This window comes from Saimiri boliviensis, chromosome 3 (assembly GCF_048565385.1).
Source record: "Saimiri boliviensis isolate mSaiBol1 chromosome 3, mSaiBol1.pri, whole genome shotgun sequence".
Lineage (NCBI taxonomy): Eukaryota > Metazoa > Chordata > Mammalia > Primates > Cebidae > Saimiri > Saimiri boliviensis.
This window is the reverse complement of record NC_133451.1, coordinates 113928830-113956153: the sequence shown is the minus strand read 5'-3', so window position 1 is coordinate 113956153 and position 27324 is coordinate 113928830. Positions and strand designations below refer to the sequence as shown.

General features: G+C 37.2%; 1 protein-coding gene across 17 annotated transcripts in view; it reads right to left on the bottom strand.

Moving 5' to 3' along the window:
• TENM3 (teneurin transmembrane protein 3) overlaps positions 1-27324 on the bottom strand; it is a 2726163-nt gene that overhangs the window by 453567 nt on the left and 2245272 nt on the right. For 13 of the 17 annotated variants that reach the window (XM_074396661.1, XM_074396660.1, XM_074396665.1 and 10 more), the window contains one exon: positions 5684-5962. The exons of the other annotated variants lie outside the window; for them this stretch is intronic. In XM_074396661.1, the coding sequence (XP_074252762.1) occupies positions 5684-5962 (279 nt within the window). The remainder of the gene's footprint in view (positions 1-5683; positions 5963-27324) is intronic. 17 annotated transcript variants of the gene reach the window in all.

Here is a 27324-nt window from a genome sequence, read left to right as displayed (position 1 = left end):
CTAGAATTTAATCAGCACTAGAAGAGCTACAAGTCCGTCTATTTCTTTACTCTCTCACCTACCCGTGGCTACTCAGGAAGAGAAGGAATGGCACTGTCCCCTTTCCAGAGAACACATTCTGCCTGGCATGCAAATCTGGACTGCAAAATAGCTGAAATTCTCTCTTTAGAGATTGATGTAAATGCTATCACTACAGTCATTTATCAAATTGGTTTAAGGGGTACACCTTTTTCCTATTGAAATACAACAATGCAACTTTCAGACTTTATCTCTGCATAAAGTAGACTTTTAAAATACTATTTCAAAGGACAAGTAAAATTGGTTCCTTGAAAAGTGTTTCAGCTGTGCAAAGCAAGTGTCTATTCCGTTTAAAAAGACTGCATTTTAATGTTATACCCTTATTCATTAGCCAAATTAGCCCATAACATTTCAGTATCATGCACAATTAATGTGGCATTAGTGGGGTCCTACAAAAGGTACATTGCTCAAACCCAGGTGAGAAATGAAGTCTTCTTGGAATGATTTGATTTATTGTGTGAACTGATGAGCATCAGTTAAATTGCCTTTTAATTGACCAGCTGTCTAAGTAACATGCCTTTGAGGGAAACACTACTTTTGAAATTTTCTTTGGCCAGGAGGGGAAAGAGCATACTAAAATCTTTGAAGTCTACAGCCATCAGACTAATTATTAGCACCATTCAATGTACGTTCATTTAATTACAGTAAATTAAAAGGGACATTGGGTTTTGGAGAAAAATAAGAGAGTCAATAAATGGTGACAGAAATTCCAGACTGTGCGAATGATCGGTTCCCTTTTTGGAAGACACCATTAGTTCTTCTCCATCCTGCCAGAACACTTGATGACTGCAGCCCTGGGGTGGGGTGAGGGGTAAGAAAGGAGAAGTTGGGGAGAGGAGGAGGGGCTATCCATTGTGGTCCAAACTAGGTAGGCACTTGATAGTGTTTATTTAACTACATCTTCATAGCCACATAAAACAGATATAATTTTCCACCTTTTACAAATAATACGGGCACACATTTAGACGGAACTCAATAGATGCCAGGCACTGCGGTAAGAACCAGACATACCTGAACTCATTTAATTCTCACAACAGCCCTAAACTCATAGGGCTGTACCCTGTTTATTCTTATCCCTAATTTGCAACGTGGAAACCACGGCACGGGAAGGGTGAGAAACTTGCCCAAGGTCTCAAAGCTGGGAGCTGGTAGCGCCCATAGGAAACCAGGTGTCCCGCCTCTGGGCATCACATTCGCATAGACCGTGCTCAATGGAGGCTCTTGGGGTCCTGAGTCATGAGGAGGTGGAGGAGCAGCGCCAGCTCCTCCTGGCCTGCCTTACATCAAAGGTCATCTTTCTCCAAGGGGCCGCTAACAGGCTGAGGAGGCAGGAAGAAGGACTTAAGACTCCAACCTGAGAGCTCCTCCCCTCTGGAACTCAGCACGCAGCCGAAGTAGCAGATAAAGGATGCAAGAGTTGACAACTCCCTGTCTAGGTGATTCAGGGGGTCACCGTCTAAGGGGATGAATGAAAGAATGTGAGCCCTGACCAGTGTGATTCCGAATCCAGCCACCTGTGACAATGCCACACTGCTGGATGACAACGGGCAATGGATGCAAGTGATGCACATGCAAACCATTTATTTATTTAATCACAAACCTAACTTTATTACATGTTTTTCCACTTATATTTCTTTGCAAAATATCTTCAGTGTCCTGATGACTTCTGGCTCTTATTTCCTTGATGCAAGGAGCAACACTATCCTTCTTTGGATTTTCTGCACAACTCCACACTCAGTTACTCTCCATGCAAACATTTTTAAAGCTTAAAGACTGATGTTTTGAAAAGAAAAATAAAAAGTTCTTTGTTCCTGACGTTTAAATAGGTATTTGGAATTGAGGTCAGATTACCGCGCTTGCAAAGCTGGGTGGTGGGATTTCAGTCACGGGAGACAGGAGAGACGCCTACAAGAATCCACAGCATACTGAGAATTCTGCCTTTAATCAGGGTGTCCCATCACACTGACTTTATAACCTTTCAACCGTTTTTACTCAAACTGCCGTTCGTAGGTGATCCCAAATCACTGCCCCTCTAGAATCTGCCCTGGCGCATGGTAGTTCACTACAACAATGACACCACAACAGTGGGTGCCAAGAAAGGGTTTCTCCCACATCCTTCATTTGGAACAAGATTATTATTTGGAATTACATTCGAAACTCGGTATACTATAATTTTTTTTTTCTCAAAATTCTTTGTAACAGCATATCCCTATGGCTGTTAAAAAGTTACTTTTGCCAAAGAATAAATCTTATCACTTGTTTTGAATCTCAGCTAACAGAGAGCCCTGTGACATGGTCCGAATGTTCTCTTACTCTTGCGGGATGCTCAGGCCATCAAAATTTCATTAGCCTCACAGCGGTTCTAGCACCTTCTTAACTTGAACTGTTGGCCTCTTTATCAATAAATAAATGAAATCTAATCCCTTTTAGTGACTAAATTCTTCTTTGAAGTTGTAAGTAGAACATCAGACAAGCTGCTTGCATAATTTTGCAATGTTAAATAACATTTTTTTTTTCCCCCTGAGGAAAACAGCCTCATTCACAGTTATTTCAAATGAAGAAAACGGTCAAGGAAAGCTCCCATGTTAAACCAGATGAAAACACATCAGCATCTGGTTCTTAAATTAATTTCCTTTTGGTGAGTGATTTCACCCATATCCTTCTCTTTTCAACCTTTAGTGATATAATAGAATTTCCAAGGACACATCTCAAGCTAGTATAGAAATGAGTAAAAGTAGACAATGAAAAGAATTGAAGAGTCAAAGGAAAATATAATCAGAAAATCAATAACTTTTAAAGTTAGAGCAATTTAAAATTCCTGAAGATAGCAGAATTAAATTATTTTTGTAACTTTACATTAAAATTACTTGACTAAAAATGGTAATATAGGTAAAAATGTGAACTGGCTTTGAGACTGTTGTTTATAAAGTTGTTAGAAGAACCTATATATGACTGCAAATTTCACTTCATACAACAACCCAGCTTAAGGAAAAGACACAATTTTTAATATCAGGAAAATAAATCCTTAATGCTATTGTTTAATTCCACAATTCCAAATTATACGGTCTGCCAAATACTTCAGAAAATTATGCTTCTCCATATCTTAATATAATTAATTACAGTAAATGAAATCTTGTTCCTTCTAAGTAATCACTGAACTTTGAAAAGAAATAAATTAATCTGAAAAGTTTCTATGGACATATGTTTTAAATATATGAAAGCCAGTATTCATTAAGACAACATATCTATTTTATTTCCTCTTTTGTTTCTTTCTTTAAACCACTCTCACTGGGAATTCTCAGACCATCAAAACGTTGTTTAAAAGTACAACCACAACTGAACCTTCAGAAAAAAGAGTAAACACAGGTTTAAGTCATCATGTTGCTGAACTCAACAAACATTGCTTTTGACACTTTATACTTTTAACTTGGCTGACCTGTTTACTCTTAATAAATGCTGCCAAATGTTTTGAATTTCAAGGCAAGGCCCTTGACACTCTTCCTGTCTCTCTTCATTCTGCTTCCTAACCACCACTTGGAGAAATTAAAGAGTGCAATTTTTCTTGCCTTTATATCACTCAAAGAACAAGGTCTAGTAGATTCCTGGGGAAACAAGTTCTTCCTCTACTTAATTTTAATCCACGCAAATGGAGTGGGCAGTGGCGTGAGAAACTCACAAGTCTTCCTTCCCTTCTCCCTAACGTTTGGATATCATATATTGTTAGCTAAAGATTACAAAGTTTATATTTTCTGAAAAGAAAAAAAAATACATGTGTCTGGAAATTCACCATGAGATTCTTTTAGCAGATATATAATTTTAAAAATAATAAAATTAATTTACATTTTACCAATACAGATATCATAGCAAGATACCTGTGATATTAGAGAGAAAGGAAGAGATGCTGTCAGAGTTTTGGGTGGAAAGAGCAAACTGACCCAATGTTAAAAAATATTTGATAGATACAGATATAGATGATCTATGGTAACTGGAACTGATCACGTTGTCCTGCTGCATTCTAGTCTTCTATAACATCGTAGATTTTATTGTGTCATTTAAGAAAATTAAATGCAGGGTGCTGCCTTAGAATATGACCATTGTACCTGCCATTGCTCAAGGAGTATTATGTGAAGTGCAGCTGGACAGGAAGCAATATTTATTAAAAACATACATATTTAAGGTTAGTGACTTCTGAATCCACTATGAAAATTGATATAAACACAGGATTTACTACGGTGAATGGCTTGGCTGAGAGAAATGTTGCCAGCCTGATTCTAAGCCTCATTTTGTCAAAATAACTGTCCTTATTTCTTCTTTTGAGTTGAAATAAAGCCAGCCTCCACCAAGAACTGAAACTTCCAAAATGAAGATACTGAGTATACTGTTATTATTTGATCTTGACTTTGGTTTAATGCACTAAGATATTCTACATAAGATAACAAATTGATTGCTTTGGCTTAAATTAGACCTTTTCTCATGAATAGAAAGAAAACAACTAATAGGCACTAGGTACCACTTCATGTTGACTTTGCTGAAACTGAAAGCTAGCAATAGTTCTGCTTTCCTTTTACAAAGCAAAGCTGGCAAAGTCACCCAATAAATAATAAAATTGAAATATCATTGATAAAACAACCATTTTTCTTTTCAAATGTCATGCAGTTCTTCCATTTTAATTTTCCCTTTGCTTGTTGATGCATAGGATATGCATAGCGGTAATAACTGTACTGAAGACTACAGTAGCAAGTACACTGTTAATATTAAAAGCTGAAGAAGAATTTTTTGTTTGATGCATTGCTGCTGATGCTCCAATTCTTCCTAGAAGCAGCACTGACTAAAAATTAAGTTTTCTTCAAAACTTATTATTGCATATAAATGGACTTTTTAAAAATTATCCTACATTGGCAATAGGAAAAAAAGTCCCAATAACTTATAAAGACATTTTTTTCTTACACTGTACAAAGCTGCTATTTGGATATCCTAAAATCCAATTTTTGTGTGTAGATTTAATTGCATAGTAATCCAGTCCCCAAAGAACATCAAAGGCCACTCTCCCCCTCTTTACCAAGATTTCAATTGCTCTCATCAACTAGTAAGTTTAAAGCATGATCAAATTTGTTCTTCAATCACTTGAGCCCTGTTAATGAACTATTCTGTGTGCTCACTCATCCATTCTAAGATTCTGCAACTTCTTTGAGATATCTTCAAGAGGAATCTATAAAGACATCTTTGATTGCAAGATGGCTCTGGTGTAAACTTCATCAACACTTGCTTTGCTACCCCAGAGGACAACAGGTGACATGATCCAAGGTAAGTCAAAGCTAATTTTTGTTTTCTGTAGATGAATAAACTGTTTTTCAAAACTATAGCCAACACATCATGGACTGCTTGTCTAATTTAACAATCTGATGTCAAATATTGATTTTTTTTCCAGGAAAAAATGCATTATTCAAGGACATTTCTTGGGTTCTACTACATTAAAAACAAAATGGGCGAGAGAGAAAAAGAAGGATGGGAGGAAGGAGGAGAGAAAGAAAATCATCCCTCTGGAGTAACCAAAACAGACAGAAGCACCGAACGCCAACATTATAAAGCAAAAAAGGAAACTTACCATTCTCACTGTCGGACTTGTTTTCATGCTCCGTATCTGTCAGGGTGAGGGCTGAGTTGGACCGACTTGATAGGCAGGAGCTGCGGCCTGATTTGACCCCCCTGCCCCAAAGTCTCATGGCATGCTCTGGGGACATCACTGCTTCATTTTCAGTATCAGCATCTGACCCTGCACTGATAGAGTAACCTCTGTGGGGGAGCCCCATTTCCGCACAAAATGCCAGTCCTCTTCGAGTTGCTGGTTCACAAACTCCTAACTGCCTTAGGGTAAAATTCTGTCCTAATTAGGGGGAAAAAAAGATAACAACTAGTGAGTATATGTTCAGTGTTAGTTTCTTTTATTCATTTATTTTTTTAAGAATGTCTTTCTGAAATAAACACTCAAGCATTCAGGCTTTTCAGGGATCAGCACCAGGCATTTACAGTAGCGTCACATGGCACACCATCAAGTGGGTGCAATTATGGGAGGAGGGCGGGGCCCCAACTTAGAGCTCCTTTGTCAACTATTTAAGCCCATAAGCACCTCCAGAGAGATGGGCAAGTAAAGTGGCCCCAACCATGAGAACTCAACCCTGAGAAAGGATTAATGCAGTGACACAATTTTGTTTAGCAGACTTGTGAGGCAATAGAACTCGTCAGAATTATTTTCTGTGTCCTGGCTCCAGTCTTAAACCATAAAAATTTCCCACCCAGATGTCACTCCTTTGGAAGAGAAGAGGGTTCCTTCAAGGAAAAGTTATTCATACAGTAGAAACAAGAGTTTGGTCATTCTTCTTACATTGTCTCACCTTAACTTAGCAATCAATATAACATACAGTATTCTGTATATATGTATGTATGTGTATGTGTATACACTTTAAATTTTGGAGTATAACGTCTAAAAAATTTGCTGTACGTTTTGTACATTTTTGACTTTCTAGGCTTTCTGCTTTAATACATACCTGAAAACATCTGTATTGATCAGAGTAAACCAATCTTTGCAAATAAAGTGCGCTCTAAAAATAAAGTGGGAGTATTACGTATTTAAAAATTAATGATAAAATCAAGTTCCCTGAAAAATAAATGGCTGTGAACTCTGCAGGCCTTTACTAATAAATTGAGCATAATAAAACTCATGACACTGCAATAACTTAAAGCAAAAGTGTTTAAATTAGGTGACACTTTAAAAAGACTGCTGTTATTAATGACTTTTCCAATCTTGCATTTATTCTGGAAATTTCGCATTTTATAATACTGTGGATGAGAAGAGCGAGAAAAATGTTTGCTTGTAGTGCATACTTAAAGCTTTTCCATTTCTTGTCTCTGATTGACATGGTAGAGTATGAGATTTAGGTGCCAGTCGGAATCAAAATATATATAAAGAATAATAACACACAAAGGCTGATTTAAATGCTACTATCTCATAACCAAACCTTTTAAGAATATTAAGCATTTATATTACTCATAGTTTTGATTTCCCTACTTCTACCTCTTAAATCTGTGAACATTTTAATGCTAATAGGCTGATATGAGAAACATACATTATATTTTTTGAAAGAGGGTATTATAAATTATTTGTGATAAAATGATAACATGTTGAATCTTCTCAGAAATAAATCAAACCTAATGGACAATGTAGTAAATATTGGGTTGTAAAGATATTAGCACCCTTCAGGCCTCTGCACATTTTAACTAGTGTGGTTAATTGCTTTATTGCTGTGGTCATATCAGAAGTTGGAATCAGCTTTATCTCAGTCAGACTTCCAAATGGATTCTGACAATGACATTCATAAATAATGAAAATCAGTTGCTACAATTAGCTGCAAATCAAACTGTGCTTATCAGAGAGATGTGAACAAGTATCTGAACCAAAAAAGTATGTCAAAAAAAAAAAGCAGTAAAAGAAGAGGAAAAAAAAGGAAAAATGGCCTGCACATTGAACAGTGAGAAAGTGGGCAAGCTCACTGAGATGAGACACAGTATTGCCAGTATGTTAAAATCATTACTGCAGATCATACTTGTGAAAGTAAATCTGAACAAGGTCAGCGTCCACATGGACAGTTAATGGAATTGCTGCAGAAGACCTTAACCACCGCTAGTCACATGTCACTTGTAACATAGAGAGGACTCTAAAACATCCAGATATTGCCATCAAACATGCTGATTTTTCAAAATAAGAATGCAAAATAATTTTTTTTTTTTGAGATGGAGTCTTGCTCTGTCCCCCAGGCTGAAGTACAGTGGCTCCATCTCGGCTCACTGTAACCTCTGCCTCCGGGGTTCAAGTAGTTCTCCTGCCTCAGCCTCCTGAGTAGCTGGGCTTAGCAGGCACCCACCACCACGCCTGGCTTTTTTTTTTTTTTTTTTGTATTTTTAGTAGAGATGGGGTTTCATCATATTGGCCAGGCTGGTCCTGAACACCTGACCTTGTGGTGCACCTGCCTCAGCCTCCTAAAGTGCTGGGATTACAGACGTGGGCCACTGCGCCCAGCCCCAAATTATTTTTAAAGAGAGAAAAATAAATAAGATCCTCTGCATTCTTCCTCTATTTTGAGTGGTGCCCACATTCAGAAATAAAAAGAAAAGAGAAATTAAAAGACAGTAACAACTCCCTTTCTAATCTCTACAACGTGGCTTGAAACATTTTCCACGTGATTGACTTTTACACTATTGCCATCTTGATGCAAAAATCTGTAAGGTGAAGGAAGCAGAAAACTGCAATCTTTATTTGTTATCCAGGTATGTAAACACAGGTCACTTTGCAACTAAATACACAACACGTCATCCCTATGAATTGATACGTGTATCCCAAACTCTGTAAGTATCTGATCCTCTGAAGTCAATGTCTTACAATGACTCAAAACTCTCCAGGGCTGCTTCTGAAATGCAGCTACGATGCAAGCGTGACAGCAGGAATCCCTGTTAGATTTCCTCACTGAATTAAAAAGTTTGTTTTCGTTTCCCCTGGGAAAGAAAACTAAACTTGGCCTCAGATGGACCCAAGTGAAAGCCACTCACTAGCTCTGTTTAAGGCACTTTACACTCTGTTTGTTCATGTTTCATGCCTGTCATGAGTTGGTTTAGAAGATGGTTTATGTAAATGTGACTCATACAAAAAAGGGCTAAATGAAAAAAAATGACTTAAAAAATAAATACCTTGACAAACATAATTAATAATCACAGAGAAGTGTATAGTTTGAGAATAGGGAGAGGGTCATTTTCAACTCATTTTTTTAAAGAGCTACACCACCACCAAAGTTGAGTTTTACTTAAGTAATTGCTTTTCATTCAAAAATATCCCTACTCCAGACCTCTCTTAGTGCTTCAAATTCTATTGTTGTCAGTTCTCCTCAATGGTTAAGAAATTTTTATTTTTAGGATCCCTTAGTTTAATGCAAATACCCCTAGAAAGATCTAACCTTAAACTAGAATAAATTAGTCTATTCGATTATTTCTTGCAATCTAGCAATCTTTAGCAAGATGGGCTACACTTATACGGAGAACATCTGCAGTTTTGACAAGTACAGAGAAGGTGGAGAGAAGAAAGCTCCCTGACTGGAAGAAGAGGTATAGAGGAGGGTGGGAGGACTGAACTGAGCTGGGCTTGTAGTGGGGAGGGTTTTATGGCAGTGCAGAGAAGTGGGAAGAGGCAGGAGGACAAGGCAGCAAGATGCCCCTGGGGCCAGGCTTAACACTGCACAATCCTGTGTAAAGTCAGCTTTGGCTTCAAGGAACAATACTTCATTCACATTTTCCACATTTTTTCTAGACTGGAAAAGCCATGTTCTTTGCAGTAGTTCCAACATTGTCTTAATTTCTTCCTTGGCCCTTAACAGTCTTTATGTTAATTCTGTTTGGCCAAGACTGGCAAAATAAGTATTTGTCTCCTGCACGCTGAATTTTGGTAACCTTGATTAGCAGGGCCAACAAGAGTTTCCCATTACAATTTGAAACAGGGCCAAAACAATAAATTGTAGCAAGAACAAAGTATACCTGAGGATGGAATGCACTGTGATTAAAAGGCAAAGTTAGCTTGGATTGTATCAGGCATTTTTGTTTTATGACACTCAAAAATGTGAAAATCTAGAAAAGGAAACTTGAATAAACACAACCTTGGTGGGTTGTGTTAGTCTTTTTAAGTTCACATTTTTAGAAAATGAGTGAGGGTATTTGACAAAGTAGAAGGATAGCATAGGAACAAATACTTCAAATGAGGTTGGCACATAGCACAGCTCCCTCTTTAATAAAAGAAGAGGATTGGGAAAATGGGTTAGCTATTCATCCTTTCTCTCAGTGTATATAACCTAGTCAGAGCAGTCAGGGATTTTTCAGAGCTGCAATCAGAGCAATGTTCACCAATGGGCAACATGTCTACTATCTCTTGTATGAGAAAAAGATTCTACCCAAGGGACAGCCCAGAGTTACACAGGATGATGAAAGCACCCTTCAAGGAAGGGATTCTCCCCTCACTAATGTCTGGATTACTCTTAATACCTAGATTTGGCTTTCTCTCATTCTCTCTTGGTCTCTTGTTTGTTCCTTAAAAAAAAATAGCTTTATTGAAACATAATCCACATATCACAAAATGCACCCATTTAAAGCGTATGATTTAATGGTTTTCAGGATACTCATAGAGTTCTGCAACTATGGCCCATTAATTTTAGAACATTTTTATCACCCCAAAAAGAACCTCATATCAATTATCAGCTACCTTCTATTATTTCCCCTTATCCCTCCCACTCCCAGCCCTAGACAACCACTCATCTACTTCCTATCCTGGACATTTCAAATAAAGAAGATCCACAATATGTGGTCTTGTGTGACTGGTTTCTTTCACTTAGAATAATGTTTTCAAAGTTCTTCCATGTCATAGCATGTATCAGTACTCCATTCCTTTTTATGGCTGAATAATATTCCACTGTATGGACACACCATCATTTACTTATCTACTCATAGGTTAATGGACATTTGAGTTCTCACCACTTTTTTTTTACTACTATGGGAATGCTCCTAGGAACACTCCTGCACAAGTTTTCATTTGTACATACGTTCGCCTTTCTCTTGAGCACATACCTAGGAGAGGAATTGCTAGGGCATATGGTAACTCTGCGTTTAAACTTTTGAGGAACTGCCAGAGTGTTTTCCACAGTGACTGCACCATTGTAGATTCCCACTAGCAGTGGATGAGGGTTTTAATTCTGCACATCTTTGCTAACACTTGTTATCATCTACCAGTTCTCTTTTATACCACACTTTACATAGAATTTGGAGTTTGCAATAAGGGCTTAAAATATAGGTCACCGGTACTGAAATTTAGAGGGCAAACAAGAATCACTGGTCCCTTGAAAAGCAGCTGATTCTGTGAGTCTGCTATACAAATCCACTATTATTTTATTCTATCATCTTTTCTTTGCCTTCCATTATGCTGCTTTTATTCTGTGTAAAATACTTTTCTTTTTTTTTTTTTTTTTTTTTTCTTTTTTTTTGAGACGGAGTTTCGCACTTGTTACCCAGGCTGGAGTGCAATGGCGCGATCTCGGCTCACTGCAACCTCCGCCTCCTGGGCTCAGGCAATTCTCCTGCCTCAGCCTCCTGAGTAGCTGGGATTACAGGCATGCGCCACCGTGCCCAGCTAATTTTTTGTATTTTTAGTAGAGACGGGGTTTCACCATGTTGACCAGGATGGTCTCGATCTCTTGACCTCGTGATCCACCCACCTCGGCCTCCCAAAGTGCTGGGATTACAGGCTTGAGCCACCGCGCCTGGCCGTAAAATACTTTTCTATTAAAATCAGAAATATTATTTAGCATAGAAAATCTACCTTTGGAATTACATCTTATAGAAATAAAATCACCTGATCTTAAATATACAGAATGGTTATTTAAACAAGCTGTTTACTATAGCATTGCTACAAAATTTTAAATAACCCAAATATTTGCCAGAAAGAGAATGGCTGAAAAAGTTGCATACCCATGCTGTGGAACACTATGTGGTTAGCATAAAGAATGTGTTGGACCTATGTCTTCAGATCTGGAGGGAAGCTCATTTGTATACATTTTAAGTAAAAAAAAAAATGCCAGTTATAGAATTGTATATATCGTAGAATCCCACTTTTGGAAATTAAGGAAGAGGACTCGCAGGTTATATAAGTGCTTATGGTTTTAAGTTTGAATAACGGTGAGGAAGGAGACACATAACTATTATAATGGGTCATTTAGTAAAGGTTGTAAATGAAGGAAATTAGTAATTTTCTATTTTATAGTTTAAAATTTTTACTTTCCATAATTATTTCAATAATTTAAAAACATAATAAAGAAAATATTAAATCCTATCTTCTTTCTAAAAAACAAATATATTTTCTTGATTTGCTGTTTAATGGCTTCTATTTCATAATTAGAAATTAAATTTATTGCCTTTTCTAGGGGAAGCTTGGTTTTAAAAGAGAAACTATGTAAGATACATGGGAGCATGTTTTCCTCTCCATTTCAATCCCTTCCTTTTTATTATATATGGGTTGTTTTAAATAACCATTCATTTCTCCTACAGTAACTACCCTAAAACTGAATACAGAAAATGAATGGATGAATAAACATAAATTTAATGCACAGAAATAAAACAATCTAGAGCTGCCTTTAATTATTTTCCTTGGTTGTTGTGAGCTTGAATGGAATTATTTATTCTCAGGCATGGAATGACTTTCCTCCATCAGTCAAGCAGACATAAAACTACAAATTGGGAAAGCATTTCTTATTAGGTGTTTGTTCGATCAGCGGCACCACCATGCTATCCAGAGTTCTCTCTTTCGCTTTATTTGCAAAATGGTAAGAAGATTCCACAACAAAATAAGTATATGTAATTTTATTTCCAAATGCATACTTTATGGGAGACGCCAAACTCTTTAACCGTTTATGTTAAATGTGTCCCCATTTGAACAAAATACCCACTCTTGAACATGCAATATAGATTTTAGGGAGTGTACAAATCTTTATTCATGAGGCCCTACAAAAAACTCTTTTAAGAAATAAATGTAAAGTCCCACCAAATACTCAATTTATCTATTAATATGTTGCTAATACTCATAACCACATATTGATATCCACAAATTTCCAGAGGATATTGAAAATGACCACTGCACACCATAATCTAACTTATTACTTAGAATACAAGTCTAATGGAAGCCTCTGCAGGATATTCCCTCAGCAATCATCACAAATGTAGCTTTCAGTGGAAATTCCAGGTTGGGCCCTAAGGTGAACTTCAGGAGGTATGTGAGAAAGGGAAACCCTACGTATATTTGCAAGCTAAGAAGGCAGGACTAGAATGAATGGCCCGGGAAAAGATGCATTTTCTTCAAGATAAAATTTGTGGGGCCTCTAGGGGAGGTCAAACATACGGATATTGAATGGACGGTTTGGTGGCCCCAGAGAGAAAAATTAGGTTGTGAGTTGGCTGACATGTAAAGAAAGAGCGTTTCTTAGGCCTGGAAATAAATGATTTAATGGGCAACCATAAAAGAAGTGTTAGCAACCATCTGTAATTAAGAAATAACTTTAAAATAGTTTTTTTTTTTTAAATAAAAAACATTCTGAAAATAAATTTGCTTCTTATTTTCCCTTAGAAATGACTTCTTTAGAACAATCCAGGGCCCGGCGATGATAATACAACTGCAATGTATCTGCTGATATCTGATAGTCGAACTGCAGTAGGTATTGGTATAAATATGCCTATGGTTCCGCATAAAGCAGCAGGTGTTTAATAATTGCGACTGAAACGGCACCGCGGTGATTCACACTGTGGATCCAAAATAGGCAACGTGGCAAGGAACCAGATACAAGTTGAGCAGTAAGCTGGGGCTCAAGACATCAGACCAATAAAGGCCGAGGCAGGGGGAAAGGATTACCCCCACTGCGTCCCGAGAAGGGCTGTAAGCTACCTCTATCTACTCACACCTTCTGGTAGGTAATCCACAAAGCAGGTTGGCCGCCAAGCCTGAAAGAAGCCCTTGCCTACTTAACAGCCAAAATTAGTTAACAATCAGTTAGGCAGGGGAGCTAAAAAAGGGAGCTAAGAGGAAAACCATTAACATGAAACAATGATAAACTAGAGCTATTTAACTTGTGTCTTTAAGTACAGAAATGTAAGGTTGAGTAAACATGACCATCTAAATCCTTTAATCCTGCCGCTGACATTTATAGTGACTGAGAAGGATTAATCATTTTGATCTCTAATGAATCATTTTAAGCAGTTAATATTTAAAAGTAATAAACTTTGGAGTTGCAGTAATTAGCCCAGTGGATCTGATTAATGTTTCAGGTTTTTGTCTCTTTTCATAAAACTTGATTCTCACAAAAATAAGCTTTCGCAGCACCAGTATTTCAGAAAACATGCAAAGGGGTTTCAGATTCTTTTCGTTTTTGTCTGATGACAGAGGTGAGGGGGAACACTGGGGAAATGAAAAGTTTTGGGTCTAACTGGAAATTCATAGCAGCATTAAGTGCTGAATGGTAGGACCATATGGTCATATTTCTTTTGAAGTCTAGGATCAGTTCCCATTATTCACTATAATGGCATCCAAGACTAAACTAAATCTCAGTCTTTAAAATTAAAAGCATTTTCCTCTTGGCTCTCAAATCTTCCTCTTTCACAATTTCCAATATGTCTGAATGGTTAATAGATTTTCAGAATGCAAAAAATCCAAATAAATAAAATAAAAATAAGAAGAGTAAGAAAAAGAATGTATTCCATTTCACATCCAATACAGGATACAATGGTGCTGAGACATTACTATTTTAATCAAAAGAGTTACTGATACTATTTTTACATCTGCCCAATGCTACCAGTGACATTCTAAAACTATATGGACAACCTTCACGTTATGTATTTAAGAAATATGATTTTAATACTTTTGACCTATCTGGAACATATAATATATAGAAACACTTAAAAACTACTTATAATTTTAGCAATATTCTAGTAAAATTGCTCCCCTAAAGTAATCCATATCTAAGAACTTAAAAGGGGCTCTTTTTAATTTGGAAATTGAAAATATTTGAAGACCTGGTCCCATCTATGACACCAACTCTTTATTCTCTCATTACAATCCTGGATATGTTGTATATGGAATTATCTTAATTGACAAAAATGCCTTTATCCAGCAAAACATTAGAGTGCAATGACAAAAGAGGTTGTTTTTTAAAGATTGTGTTTATGGTTCAGTGGAAACAGTGCAACTCTGCTCCTAGCACCAAATCAAATCTCACCCCTGTAGAATCTGGGAAAATATAAACCCAAAACTTTCCATGTTCAACTACAGTTCTTTGAACATACCGAGTTTTGTAAGTTTTGTGGGTTTTTTTGCATTTATTACTATTTAGGTAAATTTCATAAGCAGTGAAATACATAGATCTAAAGTGGATACTTCAATGAGTTTCAACAAATGTACCCATGACCCCAAGCAAGATAAGGCACTTCTCCATCACTCCCACATAGTTCTCCTGTACCCAGTCAATCCCCACCCCACAGGCAAACCACTATTCAGATTTCTTTTACAGCAGATTAGTTTTGTCTGTTCTTGAACTTTATAAAAATGGAGTCATACAGGATGTACTTAGGATCCTTTTGTTCAGTGGATCTTTGAGATTCTTCCACATTATTGCAAGCATCTGTAGGTCACTCATTTGTCTTGCTAACTCATGTTCTATTGTATTAAAATACAATTGTTTTATTCTCTTGGTGATTCCAATATGGGCCTATTATGAATAAAGCTGCTATGAATGTAAGATTTTATTCACTTTGGGTAAATACTAAGAAGATGAATTGCTGGGTCCAGGGGTGTTATTTTTACTTTAGATAAAAAATTGTCCAACAGTTTCCAAAGCAGTTGTGTCATTTTACATATGAAAGTTTCAGTTGTTCTACATCCTCATCAATATTTGGTGCTGTGGATCTTTTTAATTTTAGCCATTCTAGAGGTTGAGTGGTAGTATTTCATTATAGTTTTAATTTTCATTTCTCTAATGGCTAATGGTGTTGAACATTTTTTTAACAAGCCTATTAGTCACTTGTGTATCTTTACTGTGATGTTTCTATTAAAATATTTTTGCCCATTTTAAAATTGGGTTATTTATATTTTGTTATTGATTTGTAGAATCTCTTTATATATTCTAGATACAAGTCTCTGTGATAGATAGATAGATAGATAGACAGACAGATAGATAATTTTCTCCCAGATTGTGGCTTGGCTTTTCATTTTCTTAAAGGTAATGTCTGATAAGCAAAAGTTTTTAATTTTGATGAAGTCCAATTTATCCATTTTTTTCTTTTATATTTATTCCTCTTATGGCCTTTCTAAGATATCTTTGTCTATCTCACATTTGTGATGATATTTAAAAACATATGTAACTTTTAACTGTGGTTTTCTAATAGAAACTAGAAAGATGAAAGGGAAGAGTCGAAAAAATGATTGAAAATTTGTTCTATTTTTTTCTCGACCTAGAAATCATCAGCTGTTGTCTGAGTGACCATTTAAACAAGTCTGAGTCTCATTATTCCTTATGTATACAATGGATTCAGAGGATCTCAAAGATCTCCCAACCATATCAGAGGTTATGTAGAGGCAGAAAAAAGGCAGCATAATGGAACATAAAGAAAAAAAAGCTAAGAATAACATTATTAAGAGTCCAAGGAGAAAAAATGGAAAAAAAAAAAGTTAAAGTTTCCTTTAGCACTCGGGAATTTTGGTTTATATTTCATCCCTAAAATAAATCAAAAGCATAATGCTATGTTCTGATCTGGCTCCTCCAGATATATGTGTATACACATCATATCTGGAGTTCAACCTGAATTGAAAACCGAGCCACCAGGGCAGTAGGGACATTAACAAGCTAGATCTGGCCATCTCAAAAGGTGCTTTTCTTGTCTAACCCCCAATGTGCAGAACCAACCTGCTGCAGCTCCAAAGCAGGAATAATTTTTTTTCCTTTGATCTTTTGACTGAAAATTGGAAGGTGTTCCTTCACAACCCCACTCTCCAAATACAACCTCTGTGAATATTTTGCAGCTTTCTTTCTCTCTTTCTTTCTCTCTCTTTTTTTTTTTTTTTTTTTTGAGACGGAATTTCGCTCTTGTTACCCAGGCTGTAGTGCAATGGTGCGATCTCGGCTCACCGCAACCTCCGCCTCCTGGGTTCAGGCAATTCTCTTGCCTCAGCCTCCTGAGTAGCTGGGATTACAGGCACACACCACCATGCCCAGCTAATGTTTTGTATTTTTAGTAGAGACGGGGTTTCACCATGTTGACCAGGATGGTCTCGATCTCTCGACCTCGTGATCCACCCGCCTCGGCCTCCCAAAGTGCTGGGATTACAGGCGTGAGCCACTGCGCCCGGCCTCTTTCTTTCTCTTTTTCCTTCTTTCATTTTCTTTCTTTTTTCTTTCCTTTCTTCTTTCTCTCTTTTCTTCCTTTCTTTTTTGTTGTTATTATTTATTTCACATACTTTAATGAGAGCTTTTGTGTAAAGTTTTGAGTACAGCTATTCATGAATTGCTTTTTGTTTGTTTGTTTTTCAGCTTCTTCCTAAGCCAGAACCTTAAAAACTATATAGGAAGTTCTCACTTTAGAAATGTATTGGGTTTAGAAGTTAATAAGGATCAGTATGTATGTTCCCACGAAAACAACATGGAGGATGCAAGATGGAACACACAGGTCTTGCAGTTACGTGTGTCTGAATGAAGAACTGGATGAATTGTACTCTAGAGCATGGCTTCCATGTGTGAGACTGTCTCTTTGAAAAAAAAAATGTGCCAACCAGGAAGATCCCGCTTACAGTAAGGCTCTTTCATTGATTTTCTGCTTACCAAGCAGGGAGAAACTTCGTAGGTGAATCCCCCAGATATGTGAATACTCAATGAAGGATGCCAAGATATAGGGGCTGTATAGTAGGGATGTAGAACTTGGGATTAGCTATCACCTTTTCCACACTAATAGGAAAACCAATTCTCCTTTTCATGTTTACTGGCTATGTGAATTTCTCTTTATGTATGCCATTTCCCATTGGCATGTTTATCTTTCTGTTTTCAAATTGTAATTGTCACTCCATATATTATAGATACAGACATTATATATGTCACAAGAATTATAAATATATTTCCCAATATAGTGATTTTGTTTCTGGGTATTATAATTTACATATAAAAGGTTTTAAATTTTAAAACTAATCATTTAAGTCTGTCTTTTCTTCTGGGTTTTCTGTTAGAAATATTCTAATTTTCTATTAGAATGTTCTCCCTTACTCTTGAAGGGTACATAGAGTCCCTGGGATGGGCTGTGTGGATTCAAACTACTTTCTTCTTGCCACCTTTATTATAAGGACCGGAAAGGAAAAATAGCAAATGCTTCATCTTCTTGTGCAGCTAAGTATGGTCACGTATAACAGCTCTGAAAAGAGAGAGGAAGCAACAAGTCTCAGGGCAGTAAAATGAAATAGTCCAATGTAGAGAAGGCCCTTCCCACCTGTGTGTTCATTCTTATTCCAACAGGCATATGAAAGCACAGCTACCAGCTGGGTACCAAGGGGGCCAAAGCTACCTGCTAAGAATGACAGAGCTGGAAAAAGTAGAGAGATGCCTTAATGGTATCGTTAAGCCCTGGCTAGACAGTCTATCTCTGGACTTCTTGTTTCAGAAGAAAATGATTCTCCTCAGTTTTTAAGCTGAAGCTTTCTGCTACTCACGGCTCAAGTCATTCCTATCTTACTCAGTCTCCCAAATTAACTTCTAGAATTCTTGCTTTATTTTTTACATTTGTCTTTAATCCATCTTAATTTATTTTTGAATATGCTGAGAGATATGGGTCCAATTTTATATTCTTCCAGATGGATAACCAGTTGTGCCAGCACCATTTATCAAATCCACTGAATAGAAAAATCATCTTTTTGTTTTATGTTAAATTTCCCTATATACTAGGATCTGTTTCTGAAATTTTCATCTGTTCGGTGAATCTACTTGTCTTTAGGCCAATATCATGTAGACATGATGGTAGCAGCTTCATCATACTTTAGAAAATACGTATTAAGGCCATTTTGTCCTCACTATTGACTTTTAAATATTGTTTTGGCTATTTCCAGCCATTTGAAAATATGAATCTTAAGATCGCTTGAATTTTAAGATGAATTTGAAGATCACTCACTCCAATTAAATTTAACCCTAACCCACTGGAATTTTATTTGATATCCTTAACTTCTATGCATTCATTTGGGGAGAACTGATATTCTTAAGGTATCATCTTCCCATCCAAAAACACTGTTTATTTATTTAGATCCTGTTTTATGTGCTTTCAGTAATATTTTGTAGGTACCTTCATATTAGGTCCCATACCATGCTTGCAAAATTTGTTCCAAATAATTTTATAGTGTCTGTTGCCTTTGTGACAAGGATTTTTTTTTTCTGACTTCCAAGTAGTAGATATTAGTAACAGGTATCAGGCATTATTCTAAGCAGCTTATATATATTAACTCATTCTACCCTCAACAAACTACAGCACAATCTATGAATAATAAAAATGGATGCATAGAGAAGTCATGTAACTTGTCCGAAAAAGTTCCTTGGTCAAGATTATGTAACCTGCCAGTCAGCTAAGGCAAGGCAGACCTGGGATTGATACACAGGTCATCTGAATTCAGAACCTACACTCTCAACTACTATACTACATGATCTACACTGCCTACGTATTTATTTTGTATTCATCCAAATACAAAATTCACTTCAAATTCTTTTTTTTTTTTTTATTTCTAGGGACACATGGTTTTTGTATGCATGCAACCACATCTTTAACCAAAGTACTGATTTTAACTTTTTCCAAAACATATATCAATTGTTTAATTTTCTTATTACAATTGCTAAAACATGTAAAACAATTTTGAATAGTTAATTGTGAGAATAGGTAAATCTTTCTTATTTTCCTATTTCAATTGAAATGTCCTAGAATCTCACTTTTTAGAATGCTGTTTAACTTCTTGAATGATCATCTTAAATATTACTACCACATTGAAGTGTTTTTTCTTCTTATGAGTTTATTTGAATAAAGAATGGTTTCTATTTTTTTTCCAAAACCTATAAATCACCTATTGATAAGATCATGTTTTTCTACTTTGAGTTATTAATCTAATTATGTTAGTAGATTTCTGAACACTGAAAAATCCTTGTATAATCAGCAAGGATTAGTAACCACTTGGTTATTAATTTGGTCTAGCATATTATTCTTTTTATACATTGCTGGATTCTTAAATACAAATACTTGTTTAGAATTTTTGCATTTGATTTGGAAAAGCAATTTTGGTATGTAAAGCAATTTATTTATGATTTCTTTTTTTGTACTATTCTAATCAAGCTTTGTTATTAAGGTTACACCAACTTCATAACATGAACTTTGATGCCTTCCATCTGTTGGGAAGGATCATGGTGAATAGTTTTTTAAACATTAAACTTAGCTGTACTTTGAAGGTTATGTAAAATTTACCTAGGAACATATCTGGCCCTTTTAAATGATCTCTCTTTTAATCACCTTCCTCATCTTGTTTGAAATAATTGGTGTTGACAAGTTTGCTCCACGTTCTGACATCTTTTGGGGTTAATCATATTTTCTGAGAAAAAATAAATTCCTCTAGATTTTTCAAAGTTATTGCTTGGAAAACACCTTTTGTTACAGTCTTTTTAGGATATTTCCTTATTTTTGTTCTCATTATTTCTTTTCTTTTCTTTTTTTTTTTTTTTTTTTTTTTTTTGAGACGGAGTTTTGCTCTTGTTACCCAGGCTGGAGTGCAATGGCGCGATCTCGGCTCACTGCAACCTCCGCCTCCTGGGTTCAGGTAATTCTCCTGCCTCAGCCTCCTGAGTAGCTGGGATTGCAGGCACGTGCCGCCATGCCCAGCTAATTTTTTTGTATTTTTAGTAGAGATGGGGTTTCACCATGTTGACCAGGATGATCTCTTGACCTTGTGATCCACCCGCCTCGGCCTCCCAAAGTGCTGGGATTACAGGTTTGAGCCACCGTGCCCGGCCCCTCATTATTTCTTAATCAGGATCAAGACTATTAGTCTTTTAAAAGACCTCGCTGTTTTGTTTCTTTTAAATTTCAGTTATATCTTATGTATCTCTTCCTATTTCCTCTGATTTATTTTCCAGATATTGTACTCATTTCTTCCTCTTCTTTTTTTTTGAGATGGAGCCTTGCTCTGTCATCCAGGCTTGAGTGCAGTGTTGCAATCTTAGCTCACTGCAACCTCCGCCTCCCAGGTTCATGCAATTCTCCTGACTCAGCCTCCCAAGTAGCTGGGATTACAGACATGCATCACCGATGCCTAGCTAGTTTTTGTATTTATAGTAGAGGCAGTGTTTCTCCGTGTTGGCCAGCCTGGTCTCAAATTCCTGACCTGAGCTGGGCCACCTACCTCAACCTCCCAAAGTGCTAGGATTACAGGAATGAGCCACCACAGCCAGCCTGAACTCATTTCTTAAATGTATAGTACATTCCTATTTTACAGGTCTTTGTTCTTGATTTCTTCACAGTGTTTTTCCTATGATCATGGCTTTCACTATCTCCCATACATTTTGGAAGCAGAATTCTCATTGCTCTTGATTGCTTCTTATCACAGTAAAGGGACATCATAATCCAAGAGGCAAAAGTGTTTTATTTATCTTTTTGTTATTTATTTCTAATTACCTTATTGTTGTTTATTTCTAATTTTACTGCATTTTATGATAAAATGTTTTGGCTTGTAAAGTCTGTTTTTTGAATTTTTTATGTTTCTTTTTGTGGCCACATACATAATCAATTTCTACAACTATTCCATAGAAACGTATAAAATTGTATCATTTCTGACAGTTATAAATTTCTGTATATATATCTTAGCTAAAATTTTTGATTAATATTATATAATTGCTGTCTTGTTTTTGTCTTTTGGATCTGCCTGATTCTGAAGGAAGTGAATCAAATCTCATGATTAATGTGTTTTAACAATCTTTATTTTTTCTAATAGTTTTTGCTTTATAAATTTAACTACTAAATTATTGTTTAATGTATGCATTTTAAGAGTGTTCTTTCTGCACAGGATGCCATTTATCACATATCCAATGGTCCTTTTTATCCTGTTGAGTTTTTAATCATAAATTCCATCTTTCCTGATATTGCCATTCCTCCTTTCGTTTTGTTTGTATTCACCTATTTTATCTTTATTCTCAACCATTTCCTTTACCATTTTAAGCATATGTCTTATAAATATCAAAAACTTTTATAAACCAATTGAGTAGTTTATGTCAAAATGCAGTACATTTATTTGTTTATTTATTTACTTATTTATTTATTTTTGAGACAGAGTCTCACTCTGTCACCCAGACTGGAGTGCAGTGGCATGATCTTGGCTCACAGCAACCTCCATCTCACGAGTTCAAGTGGTTCTTGTGCCTCAATCTCCCAAGTAGCTGGGACCACAGTCTCCTGACACCACACTTGGCTAATTTTTGTATTTTTAGTAGAGACAGGTTTCAGTATGTTGGTCAGGCTGGTCTTGCACACCTAGCCTCAAATAATCCATCTGCCTCTGACTCTCAAAGTGCTGGGATTATAGGTGTAAGCCACTGCACCTGGCCAAAATGTAGTACATTTAAATTTTAGGTAAAAGGTAATATAGCAGATTTAGGTAAAAGGTAATACAGCAGATTTGACTCCTTTCATCCTGTTTTTTGGATTATGCATGATTTTACCTGTTTCCTTTTTATCCTTGGAACTGTATTTGCTAAATTGGTCAGAATGCTACTGAATCCCTTTCCCCCTGCTAATTAGATGGGTCCATTGCATTAATGGTTACCTTCCCATTCTTGACATTCATATTCAAATATAGGTTTATCATTGTTACATGAATGCAAGATGGCAATTAGTTCCCTCCACTAAAGCCCTATTTCATAACTGTTTCCCCACTCTCCCTCTTCAGATGAGATGAGAACTTGGAACACTTTTACTTTTCTACTTTCTTCCAACTCTTGGATTTTGCTGAGATAGGCAAATGCTTTTAGTTCCAGCCTTCTGTTAAGGTTTTTCTTGTAGTGCTCTGACACATTTCCAGTTGCTCTGTAGTCATCGTTTGAGATTTAACTATATACACTGTAAAGTTGCTCTCTCATCATTGCTTCCTCTGCGGAGGTCATGATTCTGATTCAGTTGGTATTTCTTCTTGAGTACCTCCTTAGACGGTGTATGTATATTGTTGACATGGTCTCTGAATCCTAGCATTACCTAAGTATCCTTCATTTACTCTGAGAGATAAATGGTATTGATCAGCTTCAGGACATGCAACCCACAATATGGCATCTTGGTGTCTGAGACAACAGCAGAAGCAGGAAAGTCACTCCCACCTTTCCCTTGCCCTTCTCCCCAAAGCAGGACATAAGATTCTCATCCAAGAAGTGCCCTTCCTATACAAAGAGGAAGGAACATCCGAATCTCTGAAGATACAAGGACACAGAGAAGAATCTGAATAAACAGGCCTTGCCAAGTTCTTCCCAGTTTATCACCATTCAATCCTACACCTTGTGTCCGGTCTTACTTCTCCGTGACTGTCCACTCTTCATCAAACCTCGCAAAAAATAAAAAATAAAAAAAAATACACAAGTTTACCTGCTTCTTTGGGCATTCGTTTCCTTATGAAGGTTCTTGTTTCACCAAAAACTGGTATTAAATGAATTTGTGTGCACTGCTCTTGTCAATCTGTCTTCTGTTACAGGGTCCTTAGTCATGAACCTGGTGACCCATGAAAAATCTTTCCTTTCCTACAGTATCTTCTCTGCAAATAAGATCCCTGGGTTGCAATTTTTTTTCTCTCAATAGTTGTTATTCCACTGTTTTCAAGCTTCTATTGTTGCAGATGAGAAATACATTATTAGTGTTATTTATGTTTAGTAAGTTAAAGAAAAGTAGGCTGGGCATGGTGGCTCATACCAGTAATCCCAGCACTCTGAAAGGCTGAGGCAGGCAGATCATCTGAAGTCAGGAGTTTGAGGCCAGCCTAGCCAACATGATGAACCACTATCTCTACTAAAAATACAAAAATTAGCCAGATGTGGTGGCGGACACCTGTAATCCCAGCTACTTGGGAGGCTGAGGCAGGAGAATTGCTTGAACCCAGGAGGCAGAGGTGGCAGTGAGCCAAGATTGCACCACCGCACTCCAGCCTGGGCAACAAGAGCGAAACTATGTCTCAAAAAAAAAAAAAAAAAAATGTAACCTGGCTTTTCTCTGGAACCTTGTAAACATTTTTTATCCCTGAAGTTAAAGAATTTTTCTAGGATGTTCTTCAGTTTGTGTGTGTACATGTGTGTTGTCTTCTTAATTTTATCTGAATTTCTGTTTTCTGTTTTGAGTTATTTCTTCTACCTGCTCTTCAAAATCATTAACCTCTCTTCTTCAACTAATCTGTTGCCATTTTTAGTTTGTAGATTATGATTTTAATTTTTTTCTCCAGCATTTGGTGGTCATTGTTTGTTCTTTTGTTATTGCTTTTTTGTTGTTATTGTTCCGGGATTTCCGCACATGCTTTAGTTACAATATTTTATTTTGGTTATTTTGTTTCAGGTTTTCTTATCTCCATTGCTCATTTTCATTAAAAGCTTCCTAATCTATTTCTTTTGCATTTTATCCCACTTCCTGCATGCTGGGTGCCATTAAATTTATTGTTTTCCTGAGGTGCTTTTAAGAAAGAGTGGGAAATCATGGTAGACTCCTGAGACAAACGTCTCTACTCTTGTTAAAAGCCACAGCATTCTTCTTGACCCTCACACTAGGGCTTCACCCCATTCCACGCTGTCATCCAGCGCGAAGGTGAAAGCATCTGCATCAGCTTGGTCCTTCAGGATCCTAACAGAGTTGCAGATCTCATCTAAACCCCTGATCGTTGCTCAGCTCACAGGAGGTAGGGAGTCCGCTGGGAGACAGGTGGATGAGTCTTCATTCAAGCACCGTCATGCCAGAATCTGAGACACATATTTATAAGAACATTCAGAGTGCTCCTCTAGTGTCTTTTTGTTTCCTTACAAGGATTATCCTTGGTAAGGGGCAGGTGTAGCATCTGGAACGTTTGCTTACAAGACGGACTAGCCCTCTGAATGTGGCCCATGAGGCAGGTCCGGCAGTGGGGAATCAGGGTTTAACTTTCCCTCTTCTCTTTCTTCCCTCTCCCCGGTGGAATCCCCCAAACTGCACTTGAACTGGCCTTGAACCAGCAAGGGCATAAGGTGAAAAGCAGAAGCCATGCCTGTGAGGGCTGGGGGTCTGCTCAGCACTCCTGATTATGCTAAGAAGGAACAGAAGGCACGTCCCAAAAGAGAGGAGTTTCTGGAAGTGGAGCCACACTGTCAGGAAAGACCAGAGGTGAGGCACACTTAGAAATCAAGTGGTGCCTGCCTTTGTCAACCTGCCTTCCTCCTTCCCTTCCCTTCTTTGCAACTTATTTTCTGTCTTGATTTCAGTTATGTATAAACATAGATATCATGGTGTTTTTCAGATTTAAAAACAGAGTCCTTCCTCTCTGTTGCCATTCTACAAATAAAGAATAAATGGTAGTCTTCACATTTTACAATTCATAAATTCACAACCCCAACACTGATTATTGACTAACTCTCATACACGTTGGGTTAGGGCCACAAAGGTGGTTCTTTTCAGGCTTATGATTCAGTTAAACAAATGTATTCTTATTTCCAGACACCATCTCTTTTCAGAGTTCACCCTCACGGGCCGCGTTCCTTGTTGGAATTGATAAGCGTTTGGTCAAGATTACTACAGGCAATGTGCATAGCCCAGAGAGCTGCAGCAGAGAAAAAAAATGTTATTTTATTTTACCACTTCTCCAAAAGCTGTGGGATGATCCTGTGCAGCTGTTTCATAAGAAATTTGCCTGAGATCTGATGGGATAAATTCTCTTCAAAGATGAATAAAAGAAAATAGCATCCAAGAAAGCAAAACGAGCCATTGTTACCCTAACCTCATCCTCACCTACAGAAAGCTCCACAGCTGTTCAGAGAGCAACTATTTTCATCACCAACAAACTACATGAAGAGATTTAAAAAGAGAAAGATCTATGTGAGATCCCGTCAAATTATGCAATTACTATGAAGATGAAATCGTCCCCAGCATTATACTACCTAAATATAACGTAATTAACAGCAGTCACCTGCCAGTCAGTAAGACCATACAAACCATTAAAATCAAGTTTGATAATTCGACATAAAATTGGTCAATTAAAAATATAAAAACATCATATTTCTCTATTTGAATTCTCCACGTAATCGTGCCAACAGAGACCGTGCTTGTCCTCTCCCACAGCCGAAGCTGCATTTCCCTGTGTCATTCAAGGAGTAAATGGATATATGACTCGCTGGCTGTTTTAAAACTCCACACACAAGCTAAATTAGCATGACTCTTCGGAACTGTTTCAAAGATATTTGGCTACTATGAATGTTTTTAATCTTTCATTTTTATTAGGTGGATGATGTCAGGAGCTGTGGCAGGAAGCACATTTTGTCGATTAAATAATTAATCCCATAACATAATAGTCCATGAGGAAAAATTGACATTTGTCAGGTTCAAAGAAAATGAAAGCCTAGAAGGATTTTTCATTATGCTTGCTCAAGAAAAACATAATCTGATAGCAGACTTTCCTTACTCGTTTCTCTCCTACACCTACCACTCCAGCTACAAATACTCCTCATATCAAACCACAGGAAGGAAAAAGTACCTGCAATGCCACCCTCACACTCATCCTCATTCACCCGATGACACAATCTTATCAATTTTATTTCCCAAATATGCCTTCAGTTTGCGCACATCTCCCTATCCACACCGTGAACATTTTAATTCAAAATTGACTAAAATGGGCTGGGCTTGGTGGTTCACACCTGTAATTTCAGCACTTAGGGAGGCCCAAGTAGGAGGATTGCTTGAGACCAGGAGTTTGAGACCAGTCTGAGGAACAAGCAAGACCCCACTGAAGAAAGAAAGAAAAAGAAAGAAAGAAAGAAAGAAAGAAAGAAAGAAAGAAAGAAAGAAAGAAAGAAAGAAAGAAAAGAAAGAAAAGAAAGAAAGGAGGAAGGAAGGAAGGAAGGAAGGAAAGAAAGAAAGGAAAGAAAAAAAACCAGTCTTTAAAATTAGCCAGGCATGATGGTGGTGTGCGTTTGTGATCCCAGCTAGTCAGGAGGCTGAGGCAGGAGGATATTTTTGAGCCCAGATCAGTGAGCTCTGACTGCCCCACTGCAGTCCAGCTTGGGCAATAGACTGAGACCTTGTCACTAAATAAAAAATAATAATAATAACAGACTTTAAAAACTGACTCCAATAAACCAAAGGGCGATATTATACTGAGTTGCCTGTTTTCCACTGTGGCAACTGCACAGAGATTAGAAGCCGGGCCAGAGCTGGGCAGCCCTGGATTCAAGTTCCAGCTACGTTTCAGGAGCCATGAGATCTCCATACTCTCCAAACCTCATACGTCTCAATCTTTGAAAAAAGTATGTCACCAGGACCCGTCTCACCAGGGGACTGCACACACTTGCCTAGCGTGGTGACCAGGGTGGCACCATGCGTTAGCTGTAATGAGCAGTCCATTCATTTCATGTTTCTACA